The sequence below is a fragment of the Didymosphaeria variabile genome (genome assembly GCF_027946475.1).
Source record: "Didymosphaeria variabile strain IMI 356815 chromosome Unknown scaffold_9, whole genome shotgun sequence".
Lineage (NCBI taxonomy): Eukaryota > Fungi > Ascomycota > Dothideomycetes > Pleosporales > Didymosphaeriaceae > Didymosphaeria > Didymosphaeria variabile.
The window spans coordinates 1292976-1309663 of NW_026611628.1; the positions used below are offsets into that span (position 1 = coordinate 1292976).

At 51.5% G+C, this 16688-nt stretch overlaps 4 protein-coding genes and 1 non-coding gene across 5 annotated transcripts; 1 reads left to right on the forward strand and 4 right to left on the reverse strand.

Annotated features, from left to right (window-relative positions):
* Nucleotides 1-1083: 1083 nt before the first annotated feature.
* Nucleotides 1084-3731, reverse strand: N0V89_011742 (uncharacterized protein; the record flags this gene model as incomplete). Its single annotated transcript, XM_056220470.1, has 3 exons — nucleotides 1084-1841; nucleotides 2670-3635; nucleotides 3686-3731. The coding sequence occupies 3 exons, from the start codon at nucleotides 3729-3731 to the stop codon at nucleotides 1084-1086; spliced, it is 1770 nt and encodes a 589-aa protein (XP_056065773.1).
* Nucleotides 3732-5219: 1488 nt separating this feature from the next.
* CKS1_1 (Cyclin-dependent kinases regulatory subunit (Cell division control protein cks1)) lies at nucleotides 5220-5725 on the reverse strand (the record flags this gene model as incomplete). The annotated part of the gene is made up of 4 exons (XM_056220471.1): nucleotides 5220-5253; nucleotides 5301-5359; nucleotides 5410-5554; nucleotides 5610-5725. The coding sequence occupies 4 exons, from the start codon at nucleotides 5723-5725 to the stop codon at nucleotides 5220-5222; spliced, it is 354 nt and encodes a 117-aa protein (XP_056065774.1).
* Nucleotides 5726-8366: 2641 nt separating this feature from the next.
* N0V89_011744 (uncharacterized protein) lies at nucleotides 8367-9122 on the forward strand (the record flags this gene model as incomplete). The annotated part of the gene is made up of 1 exon (XM_056220472.1): nucleotides 8367-9122. One exon carries the CDS (start codon nucleotides 8367-8369, stop codon nucleotides 9120-9122), a length of 756 nt encoding a protein of 251 aa, XP_056065775.1.
* A 254-nt stretch (nucleotides 9123-9376) lies between these two features.
* Nucleotides 9377-9457, reverse strand: N0V89_011745. Its single transcript has one exon. It is a non-coding gene; the product is annotated as a tRNA-Ser (tRNA).
* A 4964-nt stretch (nucleotides 9458-14421) lies between these two features.
* VPS53 (Vacuolar protein sorting-associated protein 53) lies at nucleotides 14422-16591 on the reverse strand (the record flags this gene model as incomplete). The annotated part of the gene is made up of 3 exons (XM_056220473.1): nucleotides 14422-15693; nucleotides 15812-16515; nucleotides 16567-16591. The coding sequence occupies 3 exons, from the start codon at nucleotides 16589-16591 to the stop codon at nucleotides 14422-14424; spliced, it is 2001 nt and encodes a 666-aa protein (XP_056065776.1).
* Nucleotides 16592-16688: the final 97 nt, after the last annotated feature.

Sequence of the window (16688 nt, forward strand, 5' to 3'; positions counted from 1 at the left end):
AAATATCCGAGCGTGAGAGCAGCGATAAGAGACGCGCCTGGCCCAATCAACGCCCACCCCACTGTCCGCAGCGCCCCCGTGCCGTAAAAGTATTTGAAGTGGCATACCGGAAGTCGTACAGAGCCCAGAGATAACTGAGATGATCGCTACCGTCGCTGCAGCACGCTTGCGCTCCACCGTCCAAACACTGAATTGCTGTTAGGTACGAGATACTCAAGCACACGCCCTTACGGATCCTGCTGCACGTCACTCCGGTGCCATCTTCACCGCGAGCAGCTGGTGTCGTTCTAATCACTCCGTAATTTCTCCCCAGCCGCCGTTCCCCGTACCCATCTTTGAGGCCAAAGTCGCAACCATACCGGCTGGACGACTCGTGTGAGACGACGCCATTCTCGCGGCACGAGGTTCGGAGGAGCGTCCAGCTGCGTCATATCTCAGAGTTTCGCCCTCGTGCTGCTCACGTGCCTGGGGGGATGGTGACCACAGATCTGGGAAAGATCGCGGCTATCTCGCCGAGTCTCCACGATGCTCTCCGCTCCGCCCCAGCCTCCGAACATCGGTAGGTCGGCTATCTCCGCCAATGCCTGCCACCCCGTACCTAATCAATCTTTGGAGTATCGGGTCGCGTGTCCAATGAGCGCCCACCCTATGTCTACCATTCTCGCGACCTCCCGAGTCGCCAAGCAAACGCCAAACCTTCCACCGCGAAAATGCCCACTACTGTGTAACCCACAATCAAGCTACACCTCCTGCTAAATCGTTTATCATGTGTCACCAAATTGCCATCGCGTGTCACACCGAGGTACCCCCAGGATTGTATCTGCCGATGCTGCGCCCGCCTGGTAGACAATGTGCTCGCTCCGCCTGCTCTGACTGGTTAACGTGACTACATGCGGATAAACAACGGCAGCAGCGACGTTGGCGTTACGAAACGTTTCCCGGCGTCCTGCATGTCATTGCTACATGTATTCTGGACACCCGGCCGCATCCCACCGACTTGCGCGGTAGCATCACCTAGAGTGGAAAATCATCACGCATAGGAGACAGGTACTCGCCGAACGAGACCGCGTCAAATTGTATTATTCAATGTAGCGTGTAGATGTCCACCGAGTTCGTCAACCTGGCTGGTGTCGCAGCCAACAGCGAGCTGTGAAGAATTAAGCCACCAAATGCACTTCCGGGTACCTTGCGGAAGAGCTTCTGCGAATTCTTGCTCAGTGGTCCTTCGCTTTCGTCGCGCACGTAGAGTCGGTTGCGCGCCGAACCGTCGAGTCTTCTGCGGAAAAATTCCAAACCTAAGGTACCAGCACTGATAGCATGCGATGCGACAGCGTGGGTCGATTTGTCTGCTCTGGCAGAACGCGATGCCTGTGCCACACCACCATGTGCATGGTCCATCGTCGCTGCGCGTGTGAATTCAATGGTAGAGTCGCGCACTCCCTTGATAAGAGCATCGGGCATGGTTTGAGTACTTGCTTTACGACGTATCTTCTTTTTTGGTGCGAATTGCGGCGTCTCCGAGAAGTCCATGAAATTCATCTTCGGCTCAGCTACCTCTTTCGCCTTCTTGCCCTGCTGTTTGGGCGCTGCGACTACCGGATCTGTATAGGCCCGCCTCGGGCTCACATCAACCACTTCGAAAACAGCAGTCCTATCCTGTTTGCTCGACTTTAGGAGTAACGTCCACCCGGCGAAGAGCGTACCATCGAAATTGATTTTGTGGTTATCTTGGAGATGCTGACGGAATTGCTGGGCAGAAAAGTATAATCTCTGGTTGCAGTTGCGAAAATTATGAGTGCTGACATGTTCCTTCAGGATGGTGCCTTGAACCTTTCCATTGCCTCTGCTCAGAGTCTCGTTGCAATAGCAGCATACAGCTTCAAGGTCTGAATCAGAGCCAGAAGGGTAGATCGTATATTGCATGCCAGGCAGGAAGCTGCACGACCACATGTTGCATACAGGATGTGTTTTCAGCGCGGCGCCAAGCGTTGCGAAGGTGCGTTTGCAATAGCAACATCTATGAGGAAGTTCACTGCGAGTTCTGTTAGCATAGACACATCATATGCAAGGCTACCTTACGGATTATTGTTCTGCACGGCTTGCGCAGGTGGCACCACATCATGGCTCTTGCGTTCACTCCACCATGACATCATATCAATGCCCTTCAGAAAGTGACTAGTGATATGTTCTGTACGTTCCGCATAGGTCGAAAACGTGAAGCCACAGAAGCCACAATGTAGCGCCTGATGGCCTTGTTTGAGGGGAAGAGGGCGTCTCCATGCTTCTACTAATTGCGTAAGTCGAATGGGCTTCTGACCGGCGCTGACGTTGTGTTCTTGAGCGATGTGTTGTAGGAAGTAGTCCTTTCGATCGAACGTTCGCTCCGACAGCACTTTGTTCTGGCACGAGAAATAATTGTGGCCCTTCAAATGCGCAGGGCTGGGGTTGCTTTGCGCGCAGAACGGGCAATGCTCTAGGAGCTCTCCTGTCCGAGGACAGCATACCCAAAGTTCCTCGGGCATATGTATGTTCTTTTCGTGGCTGATCCATTCGGGCTGCGTCTGTAGTCAGAAACTATTTTCGATTTGCTAGCGGAGAATGCGACTCTCAACTTACCCTACTGTGGAACCTCTTCTGGCAGAAGGTACAGAAAAACCTGGGACGCTTACTAGGCGTTTGTCCCACCACCACGGCCCTCCTCCTGTTGCTTGACCGACGAGCCTCCTCGACAAGGACACTGCTCGACTTACTTCTGCGAGGTAGCCGATCTTGCACCTCTTCTATTGGCCCGGCACTGGTTGCTGGTCGATTTGGACTGTCGTTGAATGCTTCTGCAGTGCCCCTGGCACTCGTCGTGGGCCTTTCCGAAGTTCTAGCATTCGCGCTATCGCCGCCCAAAATCCACGCCAGCTTCGGCTTTGATGCCATCTGCTGATACGCCATATCATCTGTAATCCTTGGAACAAGCAAAGCTTCGTTCTCCTTCTGCTCATTGAATCTCCGCACCTCTTCCTCGAGCCTTCGTGCCTTTTGTTGTATGCGCGCGAGCTCAGCCTCAATTCGTGCTCTATATGCGCTATCAACAGACTTCCCAGGCGGGCTCCCATCATTCTGATCAGTCAATGTCCTCTCAGAATCTAGTGTTCTTCCGGTAGTAGGTTCGTCAGGCGAGTGGACATTGTCATGCATTAGCGCGACCGTACGCAGTCGTGGGAGTTGAGGCATCATAGGGTGGGCGTTGCTTCTTTGATTATGATTTGACCTTAGTCCAATGCTGAAAGAGGTGCCTGTGGAATCTTGGCCGCTTGCAGAAGTGTAAAAGGTGCGTCTGCCTTCCGAGTTGGCATCGTAAGACGTCCCGCGTGAATGACCCCGGCGATGGCCGGCTTGGGGGTGGTTGCGATCGCTCCAGACCGGTGGGCTTTTCTCTTTGAGCGCTGCATTGATAGCTGGAACTGAAGCCGGTTCATCTTCCAACGGAGCCTGGAGGTAACGCTCGATTGACATCCTGCTCGCGGTCTTCGAAGCGGCGACCTTGGCAGCAGTATCCGTAAGCTTACGGTTTGGTAGCAGCGGGGCATGTTGCGCATTGTTGGTATCCGAGGGGTTGAATTTTCGATTCGGCAGAGCTGCGTCTGTTGAATTGTCAGTCAATGGACCAGTCAGATCGTAAGAAGACTATTACCAGAGTGTTGCCTTCTCAAGCCGTGAGTATGGAGCCAGGTCTTCATGTCTGTATAAATTGTAGTGTGTATATAGTGACCGATAAGCCTTCTGCGAAATTGATTTTGGGTAGCGAGCCCAAGACGTGAAGCCATTTTTTGGTTCTTATAGCAGAACTTCCAAGCTGGCTTCATCTCTCGCCACTGTAGTGCCCTGACAAGACCTTTGGGACAGATTTAGCCTGCGATGGGATGTTGGCGATACCCTGGTCTCCAACCAGACGTTGTTCGTTATGGTAGTATCAGCCATCCAATGATAGTAAAGGAAGCATTGGAGTGCTGCCCCACAACAAGGATGAAATGGTACCTGAAGCACATTATGCCCGGTACACGGTAGACGCAGGGGCCGTGGCCAATGCGTTGACTGCGTCAAAAGCAATAAAAGCCATGGAGGAAAAAGACTGTTGCTAAGGCATTGCAATTAGTTGACTCATTGCAGGGACGAATACGGCGCATTGGCTTGCAAGACTGAGACCATATATTAGTAATAATATAATCCAGCGGCACGAGAAAGTCACCTTGGGGCAATCTGGGTTTAGACCAAACAAAAGCGCGATAAGGTGGTGCGTCGATAGACAGTTGCGCACTGCATTGCGCTACGATGGGTGAGAACCGCAGAAGACTTGATGTGGACTCAGATTGGCACAAGTAATCGTATGTTGTACCAGAGGAAACCTGTCAAGGCTCACCTAGAAGGTGGTGAATCAGCGGCGGCCCGGATGCAGCAAGAGCGACCAAGCATCCAGCAGCGCACCGGAGCGTCCGGGCACAATCGATAATTGAGGATTGCCAGGGCAACATTTCCGGAGGATTGTATGGTAGCGGGCGATAGATGATTGAAAGCAAAGAGCGTTGGGGAGTTTAGCCAGATGATCGACCCCAGCCGTTGGAAACCGTTGATGCTAAGGGAAAGAGACGGGGATCCTGGATTTGCGGGGAAGGCGCTAAACCGCATTGAAATACAACCATGCTTCGTGTTCCTTCATGCGGTGCCCTCTGAAAGGTCCACTGCATAACGTGCTAAGCGGTCGAAGCACCATGAAATCATTCTAGAAGCTGTAGTCCAGGCTAAAGAACCAATGTCATGCCATTGCGAACGCGGCAACGGAAGAGTGACGCGCGAACCCCACCGCATAACGTCTTTCCAAACATCTTTTTGAAGGGAAAAAGCATGATGGAAGCTGTATCATTCAACGCCACTTTATGGCGAGCTCTTAAGACTGCGCCTATGTACAAAGCCGTCAGTCATCGGCATTCCAAGATATGCAATAGCAAACGCCAATTACGCGGAACAATGATGTCCCAGCTCGTCCGTTCCGCCATGCTCATGTCGTCATTAAACAGTTCAGCCGCGTTCGCTCAAAAATGAACAAGGAAGGCAGTGAGGATTGCCCAAAAGGCGTGTTCAAGCTCGTCGTCTCGTGGCACGTAAACGCCGTGCGGTATGGCTTTGAGGCTCCGAAGACCGCGACTGGCGGGTGAGCGTCAGTCGATAGTTCAGTGCATTGGCGGCTGGTAGTTGATCGGTCGCCTATACTGCGTCAGTGGCCGCTTGGGACCGTGGGTGATGAAGCTTACTTGAAGAGCAGGATATGCGGCTCGGGCTCATGGACCTCGTAGTGTTCCCATCCGAGACTCTGTGCAATCATTAGCGTTGCACCAACTATCCACTGAGGCTGGCACGTACCTGGGTGATGCCCAGCGCCCTCCACTCCTCTTCCCACAGCAGCTTCAGGGTGCCTCGGCTCCCGTCAAAGTACTCCTTCGGTATCTGCTTGAGCATCTGCTTCGGCAGCTGCACGTGTCGGTACTCATACTCCTCATCCGAGTATCTGCGGGCGCGATTAGCGGCGGCGCGACGTGAGCATCAAGATCGAGAGAGCGCACCGTGAAGAGTAATGTATCGCCTCGACGAATTCTTCCAGCTTGTCCTTCTCGTGCTCCGTCAGCGGGCGGGGCTTCTTGTTGCGGCGCGTAAAGTCGATGTCCATATCAGCCGCCATGGTAGTCTCGTGCAGCAATGGCTTCGGGGAGGTCGTGTGCGCGATGCAGCGGAAGAGCGCGCAAGTTTGGGCGAGGGCGGGGCAGGCGAGCTGCAGGCAAGAGCGACGACGGCCTTGGGTGAGATCGTGGGCGTACTGATTAATATGTTCGAGGTCGGAAGCTGTTCTGGTGTAGGCAGAAGCAGAAAGAAATCACCTTAGCGCGACGGCTTGAGCCCAAAGCCTTGTTTATTCAATGTTTACACGCGGATCCATGGTTTTCACCGCTTTTCGGCCTGGCGGGATTTTCCGAACCCGCGCCGCGCGCCAAGAAAACGCGTGATCTTGTCCACCATATTCGACCTACTACAAGCAAAGGTACCTTTCTCCCTCCACTCTCACGAGCGCCTACATCTGCTTCCGCTTCGATAGCAGGTGACGCGCCGCATTGATCTGTGCAGCGGTTATTCCGACTCGAGTCTGTTGTGTGCGCGAGCAATAGCCTTCTACGCCCACTCCACTCCGGCACTCCATGCTCAGTACTCTGGTATTTACCGTCACAATTGCGGCGAGAAGATGAACTCGTTCGACACCACCATCGATAGCTCAGGTGATACGGACTTACCTTTGACTCCTTCAGATTCTGGCGCATCGATGTACCCGCAATAATTTGTACTGGCACCCTCCCTTCATCTGAAGACCCAAAGAAAAAGGATACGCTCAACACTCTCGACGTCTTGTCTTGCGCTCTGTTACCAGTGGACTGACCCCCAAACGTATTGACTTGTCCCCAGCGAGACCTTTGCTTGTCTTCGGACGAGTCGAGATGGTCTTCGGGATAGCTGCTACATTTTATCATTCCTCCTGCCTTATGAGGATAACAGCTCGGTCGAATACTCGACTTGGATTTGCGGCTCGGCTTATCGTGCGAGTGGTGATGGGATGCTTGACGGTGCATCCTATCGGCCCGTTCGTGATCATGCGACGATCCATGGGAGCTAAGCTTTGAACAAGATTCGGTTCGCATCCCTCTAGCGTTCATCCCGCGTTTTCCTCTGCGAAGCTTGCCTAAACGTTCCAATTGGCCAACATCGGAGATTTTCATTCGAACTTGCCGGTTTGGGAAGTAGAGCTCCCCAGGTATAGGAACCGACATTCGTACACCCATTGCACCGGAAATGCACCCGCCAGCAGATCCAAACCTGCCGGCACAAGCCTTCAGCTGAATTCGTGACAAATAAGGCAAGATGACAGCTCGCAAGCCAGTGCTTCACAGGAAGGAATCCGTTGCAACCTCCTTATCTGATACTTACCATGTCATCGCATATAGTATTCACAACCTATTGACTATACGCCCTGTTGGGCATCAACAACAGTATGGCCATCAGCCACGGCTGAGCACCCTCGCTATGCGGAAGCGGCACATCTCTCCCCGTCGTAGTTTCAGAGTTAAAGTTTAGCAAGCGGTATTACTGACCAATCAAAACCTTGACGGAGAGCTGAACCGCTCCCCATGGGGTTTTGCAGGGCTCTTCCGTGATTGTAGGCTCCTTCTGATCAGATGGAATATTCTGAGGCTTCTTCGGCATGGATGCCGCCCTTGCAAGCAGGAGCATCGACTCACGTCGGATGCTACCTCGTGATTTAACACGCACATGATTGGCGGCCCTTCCGCATGGCGCATGTCACTGTTGCGAACGGCTTACAAGCTAAGGGGAAGTGCACTTGTCTGAGGGGAAATCTCGAGGCTTCGGCTTCCTGAAGCGAAGCAGTCGCAGAACGAACATCAGTTCATGCAATCTCACACCATCAAGTGCGCTGAAATACGGCTAGGGGTATCCCTGCGTTATCTATTTTTCGCTTCCTCTCTTTTCTGACGATCAATCATTCGAGACTGCATCCTTCCGCCTCACCCTGGGCGTTTGTCTGCGGACACGAGAGTGCACTGTCACCGCAAGTCACCTTTTCTAAGGGAGCTGCCCCGGTTTTGATCTTCACTCGCCATCATGAACTAAATTGGTTCCCCGAGATCGATCTGCTTTACTTATACTCAACTTTCCAAGAGGCATCTAGCCCAGGTGCTCTGGCACACGCACAGCATGGCCTTCGGCAACTCTGAGCCAGGGCAAAGTCACTTCCCACCGCCCAACTTTGTGAACCCTACGACCCGAGTCCCAGTCGTACTCGGCTTGACGATATCGACATGCTTCCTAGTTCTGGTAATGACCGCCGCCAGAATATACGCGCGATCTCGCCTCAGGAACGCTTTTGGGATTGACGACTGGTTGATGCTTTGTGCTGCAATCCTTGCTGTCACGCTTACAGGGTTCGGTGCCTCTTCGTGTCTATATGGCCTTGGGTATCATCTATGGGATTTGAAAACGGAATGGGGTGAACCGTATTACAAGGTGAGCAATCTTCCACGCGCATTATCTCGCACCAAAGAATAGGCGCCGTAGTGTGCACTGCAGAGTCAGGCTGCGAACAACGTGTCTTTACTTAGATAAGCAAACCACTCCATCGAAGTTCCGCTAATGGGATCCAGATCGGCTTTGCCTTTTCAGTCGTATACCCGCTTTGCGTTGGCCTCACGAAGATGTCGATCTGCCAGACCTACCTCCGTATTTTCCCCTCAACCACAAATAGCATCTTTTCCCACTCGATGACTGCTTTTGTCGCCGCCTACACGCTCACTTGTGTCATCCTCTTGTTCACACAATGCAGGCCACTCAACGCCTACTGGGACAAAGACGTCGAAATTCACTGCGTCGACATGCACGCCAACATGATCACTATCGGCGCAATCAATACCGCAACCGACTTCATAATCTATCTGTGGCCTGCGCGCTACCTCTGGCGCATACAACTCCCCCTTAAACAGCGCCTCGGTCTTGTGTTCGTCTTCACTTGTGGACTGGTTGTCTGCGTCGCAGGGGTCTTCCGCATGGTCTACCTGCAGCGCTACTTCACAAACATCGATCTTCTTTGGGACGCGGCGCTCACGACCTCGCTCGGTATCGTCGAAGTAAACATCGGTATCGTCTGCGGTTGCCTTCCATGCGTCAAGCCACTCCTCGTCAAATTCCTACCTACTCTATTCGGTTCCAGTCAGCGCTCGCGGACAGCACGCTCGGGTCCGACAGGAGGCCAATCGTACCAATTCAACGATATGTCGGGGCGTCATGCGGATAAAGCTGGGTCGACGTCTGGACTAAGAGAAGAAAGAATCGAAGAAATTATAGCGGATTCGGAGAGCGATGGCTCAAGCACACATTCTTCGCAAAAGCCTGTGCTGGAGTACAAGGGGCGAGGTCTAGCGGAGCCTGGGAGACGGGACTTGAACGCTTTGCCCAAGCATGGGATTGTGGTGGATCGGACGGTCACTGTGGAGAGAAGTTGGGTTGACGATGCTTCATAATCAGGCACTGTAATGGGACATGAATGATATGAATTTTTTGCTCTACAATAAAACTAAAATCTGTCGAACCGTAAAACAACTTGATAGGAATCCCATGTGGTCAGATTTACCTGGTGGATACGCGGGCCACAGCCCGCCCCACTGTCGCTTGTCCAGACCCACCTGAGCCCCACTCTACTCCACCACACAACGATGCAAAGCAACAATGCAAAAAGAGTTGCTTCGTATACTCCTGGAGTATGCACTCCAACCATCGACGTTGGCCAGATTCGAACTGACGCTCCCGAAGGAACAAGATTTCTAGTCTTGCGCGATAACCACTCCGCCACAACGCCGTTTGCTGATTGGCTGATGCAATCTGTTCGCATGTTACTGATAATATAGCAGAGACCTGTTCATTGAAGCAAAAATAGGCGGTCAAAGTTCTTTTCGAAATGGTAGGTGCCCAATATCCTGGGTCCTTGCTACTAGCTCACACCCTCCTGCACCGAGTACTAACCCCCTTCCTACTTCCCTGACCAATCTCCTCTCCAGTCGCAATCACAAGTTGCTCTCTATAACCTCACCCTCCTTCGACCTCATCGCCACCTCCAGCGGCAACTCGGTTGGATGCATGTTCTCGAAAGCAGTCGCGAGTTGGAACAATAGCCTCGGTGATTGGGGAGCTCACATTACCGTAAGAAGGCTGGTGTGCAATAAGGATTGTGCGGGGAAGTCGCAGCAGCAGTATAGCACACCACACTTGGTCAGATGCACTCTCAACCCGCAAACATCTCTCAAAGCTCCAACTCAAGATTCACATATTTGACTTTATCAAAATCGTCACGCGATTGATTCAGAACAAGGCACTGCATCATCTCACCAAGAAAATCGGGCCAGCGGCTGGGTCAATCTGCTGAAAGAGACACGTTAAATGAATGTATTGCTATCAATGTCGGATTTCCATCGCTGCTTTGCCAGCGAGCTGCATGTCCGTGAAGCTGAGTGTTTGGAATGTCCAATCCTTCTTTTGCATACCCTTAGGAACACAGAGCCGCCCGGCCAAAGTTGGTAGCATCGAATTCGCATGTGTTACCGGCTATGGAGCACTACATTTGGGCGCATATGAGTTAGCAGGCAGTTCTTCGAAAGCTATTCAGGCAGTGCAGTAGCCTAGACTGCACTTACGAATGAAGTATCGTCGCAGCAACGAGACTGACTCTCGCCAATGCACTCTCCAACGTCGTTGCCACCACCACCCAAACACGCTCCAGTGAAGTTGCAGTTCTAAGAACCATGGTCAGTAGGGGGTATCGTATCTGGATTTCTTACTTACACCGCCAACTGCTCGGCCGACTATCATCTTATTGAAAGCTTCAGGCTTCTCGTTCGGGAGGGCATAGCTCCCTACAAGAAAGGTGGCGAAGCACAAAGCGAGTTGTTGAAGATGCATGTTATGATTGAGATTTGGATTTTGGCTGGAAAGTGAACCAAGTGATCTGTTGAGTTCAAGATGCTATCAAGAGGATTTCTCGAAATATATACAGTCTTTGGTATCAAGGAGGTCAAGTCCTAAGTCGCTGGTAATGAACTTTTTCCTGTACCCGGACCAATAGCTAATCGAGATACAGCCAGATGCATCAGAATACCAGAAACCATGACCAGCACTTGAGAAGCGTAGAACACCTCTTTCCTCACATAGTATTGCTACGCAGTGTCCGTGGAAAAAAGCGGAGTCCCACCCCATAGTTTCTCGATGATCTGAAGATCCTTCCTGCGTTGGGATCAGACTTCAAGCATAGCGCTGAATTTCGCTACTCCAAGACGATCCTACAGGAAGAGGATCACGCGAAATAACCCGATACAGCCGGATTGGGATCTGAATGCTGACGGATATTACAGAAAACCCGATGGCAAAGTCCAGATTCGCATGAGCTTCTATGCATGGTTAAAGAAGCGAGATCTGACTTTTTACGTGTCAATATCGCTCATCTTCCGGCCCCATCCCACTGACTACAGCTGCCGAGTACTACCTGGTCCCACTTTGTGAAACAGCTCCATGAGCATTTACATCCCGATACTCTACGCACAAGATCAGAGATATGCCGAGGTTGTACAGTGCTCGCTTAACTACCTAAGCCGGATCGCAACTACTGAATTGGAATCCATGAAGGTCAGCTTGAACAAGTGCAAAAGTAGCTGCTGCAGCCACTAGCTGTTTGCTCAATGCCACCATGACGAAGTAGAAGCTCAAACGAGTAAGTCTAGGGAGAGTATTGAAAGAGTGATTGTTTTCCAGAGCTTGCAAAGCATGGGCGAGCTGGACTGGACAACGATCAAGTATTTTCTTGCGCCTTTGTGTACACAAGCCCAGCCCACTGATACACCATATCTTTGATCATAGAAGTTAGATAAGGCTATGTCCAGCGTTCGTTTTAGCCTTCGCTTTAGAGCATCTTGCTCGCCTCAATGCTCGACCCCATGTCTCATCGATACCAAACAGTGACATGGTGAACTTTTCTGGAGAAGGTTCTGAAGGAAAAGAAAAGGTGGGTTCTTGGCGAGAACATGGCTTAATAAACAGGTTCGATCTGGAGATGCATATGCCAATCCTTCGTATATATCACGTTTCAAGAACCCTCGTTTTAGCACTCCATCACGAGGTCTCGACAATCAGAACGAAAAGGGACCATGTCTATGCGTCCCACACTGATTGAAAATCTCTCATCAGCACTAGCCTGGGGTGGTTCGATTTACGAGGGTAGCAGTGCATCAAGATCTTTAGCTTTGATCGAGGTCAAAGACCAACTGCCTACTACGTGCACTCTGGCGTAAAAAAATCTTTGTACTTTAGCTGACCATGTATGTACCAGTAATCGAGTATCGTGGTCGTCGCACGTAGATAGCCAACGGGCTGAGTCCGTGCAACGTCTGATGCGGAGAGACTCGGAGTGGAATTGGCATTACAAAAGAGCTATCCTTGCACGTGGCTGTGAAGGATCGCGAGGCACTCGGCTCCAACGGCGGATGGTTCCTTCCAATGAACGGATGATCGCTACGCCCCAACGCCGAAACTCCCGGGTATGCTTACCTTAGGTATGGTGTTCTATGCATCACGGTGGGGCCAAAGCTGGCTTCCGCATCTAGATTGCAACCACCCTGTACCAGTGGTTCCTGCGCTGGCCCCGCACTCCTTCAGTCCTTCATATAGCTGCCGATGTCACTGCTGACAGACCATTCATTGAAGCTGCGAAATGTTCCCTGCACTCTGTTTCAGCGTTCTACATAACAACAAAACTTCCTTATGCTATTGTCGCGCCAGCCAAGCTGATTGGCCGAATGTGACTGCGCCTATGACGTAGCTTACTTTGCATTATGAACCATACAGCTCGTTTGCTTGCGTTCGACTGACAGATCTGAGGAACATGAGCGGAAAGTAACAGCTTGAGAGAGCACTGGGAGCTACCCGCATCTGAAACGCGTACGCAGGCTGCTCTTTATGGCATTAGCTATTACCCTCTCTCATTCTACTTGTCTGCTGGACCTTATACCCTCCACGTATTTTGATACATTTTTGATGCTGACACAATAGATGTTGCGCTTTTTCTAATTTAAGATCAATCCTTGTTCACTGGAAATGCTGAGAGCCATATTCAAACATGCGAAGACTGCGAGCTTGTAAGAATTTATGACGAATGGTTGGCTAAATAACCTTTTGGATATTGGTCTTTCGTCCTAAGTTTGGGACAACACAGAGCTAGATGGCGAGTGTGATGTTGGATAGAACGACAGGAAGAAAAGGCCGGATTCTTACATGTGAAAGCCTACTCTTTGCTGTCGAGACACAATCTGCTTGCTCCGCCTAGGCTATAGTCATGTGCATTATCCTACAGAAACAGTGTCTTATAACCTCTGTCTTCCATTGTCACCATCTATAAGCAAGTAGAACTAAACAGAAACTGTCGAACCCTAACGGAAAATATGCATGGCAAGCAGAAGTAGTTAAGCTGTATTAAACCTAGGCCGACTCTACAACAGAATTAATTGATGTCAAGGACCAAGAAAATCACTTTGATGGTAGGTTTGGACCTACACACTTCAGCACCAATACACCAAATGTACCCACCCAAAATTTCCGTTTAGGATGGCACACAGATTGAAGAACTGGTCTCGAATGACCTATCTAGACTCACCGTCCCCTTCCCCTTCCCCGGCCCCACGTCTCGCAATCTCCAAATCGTCCGCCCTGCTTCCACACATCAGTCATCAACATGTTCTTCAGCTCCTCTACTGCTTTTCCTTTTTCCGGTCTCTCCTTTGGGCGCGAGCTCGCTCAACAGAATTCCCGCTACCGGCCTGGGTAGTAGCTCTTTTGTGTCTTCGCGTGTGGAATCCTCGCTGTGTTCCTCGCTGGCTCACTTCGGCTTATCATCTGTGCCCTCCTACGAGTAATGCGGATTTGGACGGCGAGGATGGTGAGTATGGCTACTATCGTGAATAGGTAAGGCATTGTGACGGTCTTGAGGTATGGGTAGTGGATCGCGTATGGTGGGCGGAGGATTTCAGTTGGGAAACTAAAGATTATGAAGGGAATCAGGATGAGCTGAGACCGTGACGTGATCGTTGTTCGGGTGTGCGTTTACCATATCTTTAGCAGCGTCATATTGATGACCTTCAAACGTTTGCTTGAACAGCACGCACACATCAGTCCTCAACATATCACAAGCGACAAAACGCTCTCTTTGGCATGCAACTCTGCATGAGACAATCGTCCTATCATGAAGCCTTCTCACCCTACCTCCCCTCCTCACTCCTCCCAAACCCCTAAACCCCCAACATCCCTCCTAAAGAACTTCCCAATATTCTTCAAATTCTCATTCAGCTTCGCCGTGCCTTCCTTCCCCTCCGCACTCAGCCCCTCTGCCCCCGGCGCCGGACTTCCAAACCGATCCACCCCTCCTAACCGCCCCCAACATCGCATTCCCCAGCCCCGCAGGATCAAACCTGCCGCCACCTAAATTCGGTGTCATAACACTCCCCGCATTCCCCAGACTTCCGATCCCGTGCCATGTGCCCCACTTCCAATTTGCAGTGGGGTAAGGAGTGTAGAGTTGGCAGGCAGATTTTCGTGAGATGAGGAAGACTTGTGGGCGTTGAAGAGGTCCATGAGGACGGATTGGTCGGCGCGGCGGACGCCTTTGAGGTCGAGGATTTTGCGGAAATTCGTGTCAGATTTGTCGGCGATGTGGATGAGATAGGCTTGAACGAGGGCTTCGGGGGAAGAGGGCGGACTTGGAGGGTTTTGAGGAGGGGGTCGATTTTAGACATTGTGAGGTTGACACGTTTCACGAACCTGGATATTAGAGTTAGTACGGATGCTGGAAGAGGACGATTTGGATAGGAAGGGGACATACGTTGCAGGAGGTGCGGTGCCCGGTTCCTCGTTGACCACCGGAATCTCTGTAAACGCTTTCTTCAGCACGTAAGAGTCGAGCAACATTTGCTCCGCTCCCACCTCGCTGATGGGTTTACTCTGGACTATATTGGCAATGTATGCGATCGCCATCTGGTCGACAAGCCCATCGCAAAACGCCCTCGCGTATTGTTGCTTGTGTAGACATTTCAAGATCTCGGATGACTTCTCTTTGACGTGACGCAACAGCTCAGCAACATAAGTGCTCTGGTCGCCTACGCTTTCCAACTTCGACCACGGCGTATTGCGCATCTCGCGCCAGCTGGGCTCACACGCCAGCTCGACTTTGCGGACTAAGACGCGTACAGTGGCAGAGGCGATACCCATAAATGCGTCGGCTTGATTCTGGAGATCGACCTTGTCTCGGAGGTCTTCGTCGATACGGGACTTTATTTTTTCTTCGAGCTGATTGCAGGTGGCGTAGCAGTAGTCGGCTGTGTTGAGAATTAATACAGCATCTTCCACTGATGGACCTTGTGGACCGGACTTCTCGCTGAGAAAGTAGTAGAGCACTTGTTGGCTATATTGATCCAGGTATTTTGCGAACGTTGTTGATAATTCCAGCAAGCTAGATTCTTTGGAAAGCTTTGCGCACTGGGCTAGGGTGATGCGGTAGAAGTGAAATAGTTCTGTCGACGACGGAATGACAGCCTGCGCCGAAAATTCTTCTTCCTCGTTGCGGAGGGGTTGGTGACGGTACTTCGGTATCAAAGTCGCCAGTTGCTTGTCTTGAGACTCCACCCAGAGTCGCATGTATGGTTCAAACGCCTCCGAGATCGTTTGACTGAACCCGTGTGACTTATCATCTTTGGATGCCATCGTGTCCATGGACGACCGCGATTCAGTCGAGAATCGTTGTTCAAGACTGTGTTCAAAATTAAGGGTTTCTTGTAGACACGAAAGCAGTAAGTCGACGTCCAGCGTCTGTCCATCTCCTCGCCGCATCGACCGCTGCAATATCGCCTTGAAATCATCCCTCGTGCCCTCGCAGAATGAATTGGCTAGCATTTCGTTTACCTTCCAATACGACGGGAAGATCGCGGCGTGATCGACGTCGTACGTCTTCATCATGCGGTTGAACCACGAATATCGTCTTGAGATGTTATCTAACGAGCCAGCCTGTAAAACGTTAGTTTATTCTATGTTCAGGGCAAGCAGATGATGATAGTGAGTACCAAAACTGATGCCTGGAGACGCGGTCGAGGGAAGATATTGGATAGGAGGGAGCGGAGCCTACCTCGTCATTCCCACGGAACACCTGCCGATACTCTCTCAACTGGGTATTACAATACCAATTGATAAGTCTAGTCCTAGCGTGCTCCCCCAGCGCATCAATGACCAAACACGCCTCAGTAAGCATTCCCCTCCTAGTCCCAACCTCTCCCTTCGCAAACACAACCTCAAAGTCCTCACACACCTGCTCCAAGAGCTCGCGCTGCAGATCCGCCACGTTCCTGCTCAACGTCGCAATCTGGTCTATACTCCTATAACTCTTGAAATGCGCAACCAATTGCAGTACAGCCTGCAGCAAGCTCGCGCATTCTCTGTATTGCCTACTCTTACTCAAACTCCTCAACTGCTCATACGCCGTCGTCAACATTTGTAGGCGTTTCAGTGCGGTCATGGACAGCGTAAGATTGCGCTTTGTATTGTCAAGGCGCTTGATGTCCGCCGTCATCTCAGTGATGGTTTGCTCCGTCTGCACAGCCCGTTCGCGCACGCTCTCAATCTTTTTGAAGAGATCGGCGAGTTCTGTCTTTGCATCTTGTACGCGTTGGACGCTGTCGGCGTCTGAAGCGGTCTGGTAGGCCACGAAGGCGGCGATGTCCTCGTCCAGGTCATCTTGGTATGCGCGTAGGGTGGATGAGGTGTGTTGTACGGATTGGAGGGAGGAGGGGTGTGTGAAGAGGGCGTTGAGGTGATCGACAGGGTCGTAATCGGCTACACGTGTAAGCTTGTATGCGACTTGAAGGGAACGCAGGGTGCGCGTACCGGAGTCGAGGGATGATGCGGGCATGGAGGATGGCCAGGTTACGATGACCCGCAGCGTCTGCAATCCTGCGTCAAGTTTGGGGCGAATCGATGTCACAGTAAGAGCAGTTGCAGGGTACGGA